We start from the raw sequence: 8,642 nt of genomic DNA, 5'->3' as shown, positions 1-8,642 counted from the left end.
AAAGAAGAAGAATCTTATCATCTAAAGCCGCCGTTTTAACTGCTGTACATATGTTGAGTGTAAATAAATTATTTTTAATCAAAAAGTCTTTTTGAATGCAGCAGATGATGTTGTCTACATCAGGGCTCGAGAGCCTTTATTGTTTATAGAGCCATTTACGGGACGTGTCCCGCCAAAATAAAACTCTGTTTGACGGATAAACTGAATGCTAAACAGCTAATAGTCCTATAAAGTATATTTTACAAAAACAGGAAAGAAAATTATGAACTAATAAATGGTCTGTTTTAAACATGTAGCATGTGTCTGAAAGTTTAACTCTTTATACTCCAGAAAACATTTTGGACAAATTAAAAAAATTAAAATAAAAAGCTAATGCTAGTGGCAGAGCTACTTCTAACTTCTAAACAATCAACTACTTATTCTAAACGTTTAAAAATGGTGCAGAAATTAAAAGAGAAATCTGGGGCCATCTTGTTACAAAGAAGTAGACGTTTCCCTCGTTTATGAGTTTAAATATACACTAAAAGTTCAACAGAGGTCCGGTATAAAGAGCTAGCAAGCTAAATGCTAAGTGGCTAACTCTTAATCCAGGACTGTCATATTTTAAGATAAATTAATAAAATAAATAGGAAACTATTTTTATGGACCATGACTGGAATGTGGGGCCATTCCCGGTCCTTCAGAGGGCTTTTCCTCTCCTCCTTTTCCCTGCAGCGGTGATTCTCAGCGGACGTGTTTACAGTAACTTCTGCTTCTGAAGTCTTCGCCAACTCGTCTCGGTTCAGCCATCATTCATAGTAAATAAAAACAAGGAAACAAGTTGGCTGAGAAGGCAGTACATCTTACATTGATGACGTCCAGGTATTGTTCTAGAACGGTGCGTCAATAACAACATTCATTTGACACCTCGGCACATGACATTAGAACTCCTGTTTTTCTTAATGATAATCTTTTAAACTGACTCAACAAGAGAATTTATCTTGTTTTGTAAACAAATGCATAGTATGTTGTGGCCGGCAGCTACACTTTAGGGACACTTGGCGGCGCCAGAAGCAATATTTTAAACCTTATGTATTTTCCCTTTTTAATAAGACTGTGCTTTGAGCAGTAAGATATTCCAAAAGACAGACTTGAACTTGATTTTTAGACCAAGGAAACTAATAAAACTTCAATTTGAAGGCACACGGGCAGGATATGGGACATTTTCCCTTTCTCTTGATTTTAAAAATGAAATGCAAGACAACCCGTTCTCTCTTCTAAAAAAAAAAATATTGTGGCCTCATGAGCAAGAACAAAAATTAATTAAAATTTCAAGGGATTAATCTGCAGTATTGCAAGAAGAAAACATGAGTAGGGGACACTTTGATTTCTCTTAACGTATCGTTCAGAATACTTTTCACCGTCTGTCGGTCCTCCCTGGAGATGTTTGTCTTGAGTTTCAGTAGAGCGGACACGTGTTTTTCACTGGAAAGAAATGGACACGATTCGATAAATGGCAGGTTATTCTAGCATGACATCGATCTTTTGGTCTGGACTTTATACTCGTCCTGATAAAGTTTGTATTTTGGTACCTGAGGTGGGGATACGAGGAGGCCAGTGTGACGACTTGCATCTGTATGGCCGGAACATCCTGGAGGCTCAACACTCCCGCAATCATGTCCAGGTAATCCTTCAGCCAGTTTTCTTTGGAACCCTGCACACACATGTTTCAATAAGCTTTTAATTATCTCTTTGAAAAGTTAAATTAAATATATGAATACATCATACATAAAATGCACTTTTTCTTTTTTTTTTTTATTTGACCGAAAAAGAGAAAATATGGGGTTTGAAAATATATTTTTATTTACTAGTTTCAGTGCTGGAGGAGCTAATAATATGTAGCGGGTCCCAGCAGGGCCTTCGATGACAGATATGATAATCCTGGAACCAGAAACTGTTTCCTTCAACTGATAAAAATCTCTAAACTTAGGAAAATGTTGTCGGAACATGATCTGGAGCTTGTAATCCATGCGTTTGTTTCTTCTCGTCTGGACTATTGTAACAGTTTGTTTCCATGTCTTAACAAGAAGGAGCTGTCTCGCCTGCAGTTGATTCAGAACTCTGCAGCGAGAATTCTAACCCGCTCAAGTAGAAGAACTCACATTTCTCCGATCCTTAAAACTCTTCGGTTCCTCGCACAAGGTTCAGAACCAGAGGAGAGAAATCTTTTCAGGCTGTTGCTCCTAAGCTTTGGAACAATCTTCCTCTCTCTTTGTGCTTGATGGAGTCTACTGACTCCTTTAATAAACATCTTAAGACGTTTTTATTTGTTCAGGCTTTTCCTTGATTTTCTGGAACTCCTGTTGTGTTATCAGTTTTATCTTGATCTTTAAAATATATACTTTATTGAATATTGTTTTGATTGTTTAAGCGCTTTGTGACCCTGGTCTGGAAAAGCGCTATACAAATAAGAATTACTTACTTACTTACTTACTTACTTACAATGGACATGAACGACACCGGACCACAAGTGCTCATGAACCAAGTCTCTTGGATTATCTTTATTCACATATTGATAGAAGGAATGACGTTAATGCTAACTTAGCATTAACTTAAGACACACTTATGTTGTCTAGCTAGCTAGGACTTCACTTACCTCTCATTCCTCATTGCTTTATCCCTGCTGCGGGCAAATAACTTTCTGATATCCATCTAGGAGTTATACAGGAGTTCCACGCAAATCAAAATCCAAATGATATATTTAACAAGTTGTTGTCGGCTAACGTTACCTTCCTCACGCAGTGATTCTCATCGCCTGCCTCTCTCTCTCAACAATGACTGTCTGTCAAATCTGCATCAACTTCCTGCTCCCAGGCTCGACCTTTGACACTGTTGAGTATAAATGTCTGGATACAAACCCACTTTTTATCATAGTATTGGCTCTTTTAAATTGATATAGATATTTATTATTTAAATTGTTGACATAAAGATTATATTTAAATATATTCATCATTCATTTTAACAAATCTAGTTTTCATCCTTGGTGAGATTTTAAATGTATTTGTGATACTCACAAAAGTGTTTTGTTTAGATATTATTATATAATGTTTTCTGTCACTTTTTGGTTTGTTGTTTAGTCCCACTAAGAGGGTGTAATAAAGATAAATGTGCAATGCCATGCAGAAAACGGACACAAGGTGGCAGCACTTGCGGGCGACGGTATTCATGGCAATACTTCGCACAAGTGAAACCCAAGAGACTTGGTTCATGAGCACTTGTGGTCCGGTGTCGTTCATGTCCATTGTAATTCCAGGTTGGTTAAGAACTCTTTCTTTAATTCCTCTTACTTTAAACTGTTTATAAGGATTTTTGATATGACAGTTATGTGTGTGAACATAGAAAGTGCTGCGGTTCATGATCGTGGCGATTACTAAAATGGCGTCCGTGGCCGTAGTTAAATGCTTCTGTGTGTATTTTTCTTTTGACTCCTTGACTTTTGTGCGGTAATATTTAATATGTTAAAATAGTCGTGTGTGTGTGGTGTGTGAGTCTGAATTGTGCATTTGTGTGCTATGAAGTGTGAAAAGTATTGTGTGGAGTATATGTAGCATGCTAGCATGACTGCAAGTTCAGACCAGTTATAGGAGCCGCCCTGGTTGAAAGCACGCGCAGAAATAAATATGTTATACCGTTTTGGCGAGTCAAACTGCAAAAGAGATTCATTTTGTTTTATTAAGTGTTCACTTATGGCATCTACTGTACATAATGTACGATTATTATTCTTGATGAAAGAATGAAGGGTGTATGTTGGAAGTGAAGGAATGATTGATAACAAGAAAATGATTAGTGATTAAAAGACATGGTTTGTTTTCAAAGGAAAATTGTAAAATTGACATTTATGTAAATGTACTTTGAAAGTGGTTTTTAAACCATTGCTAATGCAAAAGAAAAAGAACAAAGGAAGAGTCACGATTGCAGTTTAATGAAAATATGTGAATAAAGATAATCCAAGAGACTTGGTTCATGAGCACTTGTGGTCCGGTGTCGTTCATGTCCATTGTAATTCCAGGATTATCATATCTGTCAGCGAAGGCCCTGCTGGGACCCGCTACATATTATTAGCTTCTCCAGCACTGAAACTAGTCAATAAATATATATTTTCATACACAATATTTTCTCTTTTTCGGTCAAATAAAAATAAAAAGTGCATTTTAGATGTATTAACTTTTGAATATAATAACTATGATTATAATATTACCCTGAAGGTATAATTTTCAAATCATTCATTTTTGATCCTTGTTTATTTAGATTTACAATATAATGGATAAAAAGCTATGATTTGATTTTTATTTTGTTCATGGAGATAATTAGAGTCTCCAGAACGGGAATTTGAACTAGTGTTGTCTGGGGGTCAAGGTGACCCCGAAGGCCCTAAAACAAATGTGTTTGTGGTATCCCTTGTGTTGTCTCAGGGTCAAGGTGAACAACCTCCACCACTGCATATTTGTTCACTTTTTAAAAGTTATTTTGAAACCGACTACACTGTGGAACATCTTTTCAGTTTTGTCTCGTTTTATTTTCATTTTCTAAAAGGTTGAAAGGAGAAACGACTATGAAGATCTTTTGATTTATTTTTTAAATCAAAGTGAAAAGTCAAGTCAAGGTTAACTTCTTTGAGGGTAGAGGCTCTAAACCGAGTCTCAGACGGATAAAAATGCCCCTCAATATAAAAAACGAAATTTGAATGAAAATGAAGTAATAAAATGACATGAAGCTAAAACGAAGATAAATCAAAAATAATAAGGAAAATAAATGCAAAGATATCTTGAAAAAAAAGTTTTTTTATTGACCTTGCATGAAATTAATTAATTGAATTTTTGTTTGACCTGAAACTTTGACTTGGATTTAAATTGTGACCTTTATTCACAATAACACCTGGCAAAGTCATCCAAATGTTGCTGCCCTGGAATGAAGGTGCCGCATGAAAACTAGAAGCATGCTTGTGCAAACAACGAGACAAAAGTGAAGGTGAAAGTACGATGAGTGCGTGGGTGTGTGCACGCAAGGGGTGGGAGGAAAGTGGGAGGAGCCTGTAGCCTCAGAAATCCTCCAACGCTCAGAGGACCAGAGAGTTATTTCCCCGACTGTAACTTCCAGGAGCTCACATCAGCCAAAGGCTGCTTGGAAGAGAATCCTCTCAAAACGAACAAATCTGGTGAGTAGGATGTTTGCGTTAACAATGTGTTTTGAATTTCTGTGTAAATGTAAATGTATTTTAACATAAAATCTGGCTGAGGATAGAAGTTGAAGTTGATAATGTTTGTCAGTTTAGTGCCAATAATTAAATATCAGGCTCTAGATGAGGTTACAAAATGGCAAATAATGGGTTTTTTTGTTCTTAAAAATGATTGTTCAGCATCTTAAAATATTCAGAAGTGTAAGAAAAAATCATGTATGAATGGAAAAAACCCATTTGTCATTTTAACGCTGTATTATGGTTTTCCTGCAGAGCAAACGGCTTGAATGAGGCTCCGGTCAAGGTCAGCGGCGTCACACGTGCCACCGATCCCAGAGGGAAGCCCAGCCGGAGGTTGGAGGTTCCCCAAAATATGGCCAGTCAGCAAAGGTCAGAAGGAACGCTCAATATCTAACCACTTATTTGTTTCTCTTCCAGTCGTCTCTTTTGACCAAGACCTGGAGCAATCTCACTTTTACGAGGCAGCTCTTCAGCTGGTGGACAAAGAGAAGCTTCTGTTTGGTCAATCAGAGGAAGACAAAAAAGTCCTCAAGCTTGTTTCGGACCAGAAAATCCTGGAGACTCTCGTGATCCAGACCATATAGACCAAGAGTCTCTGAAGGGGGAACAAGAAGCGGCCGTGTTAGTGTCTGCCGTGAAAGCAGTCCAGCTGCAGGAGGAGCAGGACCAACTGGTGGATCAAATGGCCGGGTCGGCGCCATCCTGGAGGCAGAGCAGATGGAGGCAACAACACGACCAAGTGCTCACCAGCCTGGTGGAGGAGCGAATGGAGAACCCGTCGGTCTCAGCAGTCCGGTGAAGCAGAACTGCCTCCAGGCGAAGATCCACAGCATGGGCCTGCAAATGAAGGAGGACCTGCTGACGGTCGTGAAGGTGGTCAAGAGCTGCTACCCTCCGGAGATGGACATCTGTCAGTTCTATGCCGAGCTGTACCACCAGTAAATGAGCAAAGGCTTGGAGGAGATTGCAGAGTTCGGGCTGGGGGATGAGGACTGCAAGTTCCTGCTGCAATGGGTCACTGACTATGGGTAAGTTGCCCGTCCAACTCCCCACCAATGCTATTCCTACCTTGAACTTCCTTCTTTGTTTTTAACTGGAAATTAAAGTGATTTTATATTTATCAATATAATCTTCTTATTCTATAAGACTGTTTAAGAACCCTCTTTTGGCGCCAGAGATCAACTTTGAAGCTCTAGGAAGTCTGCTGCCTGACCACATGGTGGCGTCGCTGCAGGAGCAGTACCTGAGCAAACAACAGGTATATTTACACATTAACTACACAGTAATATAAGCTTGTAAAACATTATTGAAGAATAAGATAAAAAAACAAACATTTTCCAAGCATTGTTATTTTGTTTCAGGTTGTAAAATTTGATAGTATGAAGTGAATTTAGTTTTTTAAAAATGTGGTCAAGACAAGAAAAAACATGTAATTTACCATTTGTTTATTATAAATATAAGTTGTATAAATTGACTCCACCCCTTACAATATGACTTAATTTAGTAACTAGTGAATCGTTTCATTGAAGACAACTTTGATGGGCAAGACAAAAGTAATTTCCATTCATTATTCATTCATCATCAGGTTTGTCCTGAGAGACAAAACTACACAAAGTTATTGAATTATTTAATACATTTTTAAAAATACTTTCACAGTTAATGAATTGTTTTTTTTACATATAGAGTTTGATGTTTTGATTCCAATAATTAAAAAATTGGAATTTCCCTATTCCATAAACCAGGGTCACAAAGCGCTTAAACAACAAAACAATACACAGTTAAAATACCTACAAATTAAAAAAGTATTTAAAAAACAGTTCTTTCTTAAAACCTTTTTTTTTCAAATGTATTTTCTGTTCGATTGTTGTCATTTTGAACAGGCATGGTTGACTGATTTGACAGCATTGCAGTTATATTTTTCTGACACAGGGGGAGCCAACATTTTTTTTTTCAAACTTACGTATTATGACTTTAACAACCTTTGGAACAAATGTTTTTATAGATAAGATGTCTCGGTTGATCTTTAACACTTTTCTATTTATACACCTAAGATTGTAGGATTTAATCATAACTCGTGATTGATAACGTATCAAGTTTTTTTGGTTTGATCAGGCAGAGATGACGACGTTCATCAGTCAAGTCCTGGCGGAAGCGAGGGAATCGTGGAAAAGCGAGCCGACAAAGAAGGACGGAAGCTTCACCATGTCCTATGACATCATTCAGGTATTTGAAAAAAAAGGATTCTTTTGGCTAAATCTAGTAGCGGTAACGTTTCAAACCATGACTTCATTTTCACACTTCAGCTCATCAACGGAATGCTGACCTCAGCGGGAATGGTCGTGGGTGATAGAGAGAAGGTCCAGTGTATAACTTGAACTGAGCGACTCGCTGTGCAGGTAACGTCTCTCACGTCAAAAGAAAAAAGATTCAAATGAATTAATGTTTTCGTTTCAAGGACTTCCAGGAGGACGTCATGAAGCAAAACAAGTGGAGCAGAAAACCGTTCATCAAAGCCAACCTCGGATGGATTCAACAATTCAGGTGGAGCCTCCGACTTCAGGGTGTGACCGCGAGGTGGTCATGTGACTCAACTGTCATGTGTCTGCAGGGATTTTATTTTGAAGAAGAGCTCCATGATCCTGGACGACGTCCGAGAGAGATGCATGAGCGTCCTGGCCGACATGAAACAATCGGCGCACCAGTTCCTACTGAGCCCGGTCCACCAGGCGCTCAAGGTGAGTGTCAATAACAGACGTACAGGTGATCAAAATAAAAATCCATCACTTGTGTCGCCCCAGCCAAACCACAGAAAGCTTGGAACCCACGATTGGCTGCACTCGTCAACGTTCGACAAGATGATCATCCCCTGAATCTTCTCACCAGGTATTAAAAAAGAGCTAAAAAAAAAAAAGTTTTCACGAGCTAAGACTCATGATCCGTGTCTTCAGGAGTTGATCGGACAGCTGCACCAGGAGGTGACGGTGGAATACGTCAGACGGCTGCTGAAGGGAGACGTGAAGCTGAGGAGTCGGGCTCAGCAGCAGGAGGCCTTCGACAGAGTGACGAGCGACGCCGACACTTTACAACGTTGGTTCAGTGATCAGGTGAGAAACTGTGGTGAAACTATGGACGTAGTTCAGTGACATTAGAATATGTTGAATTTATCCTTAAACTTGTTTTTATTGAAATGTTGTTGTTTAAGCATTTAATTGTTTCTTTTAAATAATTGAATTCAATAATGTGTATATATTGAAAGGTTGATTTTGTGGTTACAATTTTTTGAATACTTTCAAAATTAATTAATTGTTTTTTTACTGTAGAGTTTGATATTTTAATTCCAATAATTCAAAAATACATTTTCTGATTTCTATTTTATTTTTAATCGTAGCCTAAACAAAACATAAAC

The 8,642-nt window shown here is 38.0% G+C and overlaps 1 protein-coding gene across 1 annotated transcript; it reads left to right on the top strand.

Moving 5' to 3' along the window:
* Window positions 1-6,178: 6,178 nt before the first annotated feature.
* LOC148071625 (tumor necrosis factor alpha-induced protein 2-like) lies at window positions 6,179-8,379 on the top strand. The gene is made up of 7 exons (XM_087799741.1): window positions 6,179-6,264; window positions 6,383-6,494; window positions 7,349-7,459; window positions 7,540-7,593; window positions 7,692-7,777; window positions 7,845-7,971; window positions 8,185-8,379. The coding sequence occupies exons 1-7, from the start codon at window positions 6,179-6,181 to the stop codon at window positions 8,377-8,379; spliced, it is 771 nt and encodes a 256-aa protein (XP_087655867.1).
* Window positions 8,380-8,642: the final 263 nt, after the last annotated feature.

The sequence above is a fragment of the Callionymus lyra genome, chromosome 9 (genome assembly GCF_982586985.1).
Source record: "Callionymus lyra chromosome 9, fCalLyr1.hap1.1, whole genome shotgun sequence".
In the NCBI taxonomy this organism is placed as follows: Eukaryota; Metazoa; Chordata; class Actinopteri; order Syngnathiformes; family Callionymidae; genus Callionymus; species Callionymus lyra.
Note: the sequence above shows the minus strand (reverse complement) of the source record. Positions and strands in the feature narration are given on the sequence as shown.

What these genes read in the sequence shown, in the direction of transcription:
- LOC148071625 (XM_087799741.1), top strand. Translation starts at nt 6,179, where the DNA reads ATGAGCAAAGGCTTGGAGGAGATTGCAGAGTTCGGGCTGGGGGATGAG. An exon ending in CAATGGGTCACTGACTATGG is followed by an intron (nt 6,265 to 6,382) that starts GTAAGTTGCCCG and finishes TTATTCTATAAG; the next exon opens with ACTGTTTAAGAACCCTCTTT. An exon ending in TCGTGGGTGATAGAGAGAAG is followed by an intron (nt 7,594 to 7,691) that starts GTCCAGTGTATA and finishes TTTCGTTTCAAG; the next exon opens with GACTTCCAGGAGGACGTCAT.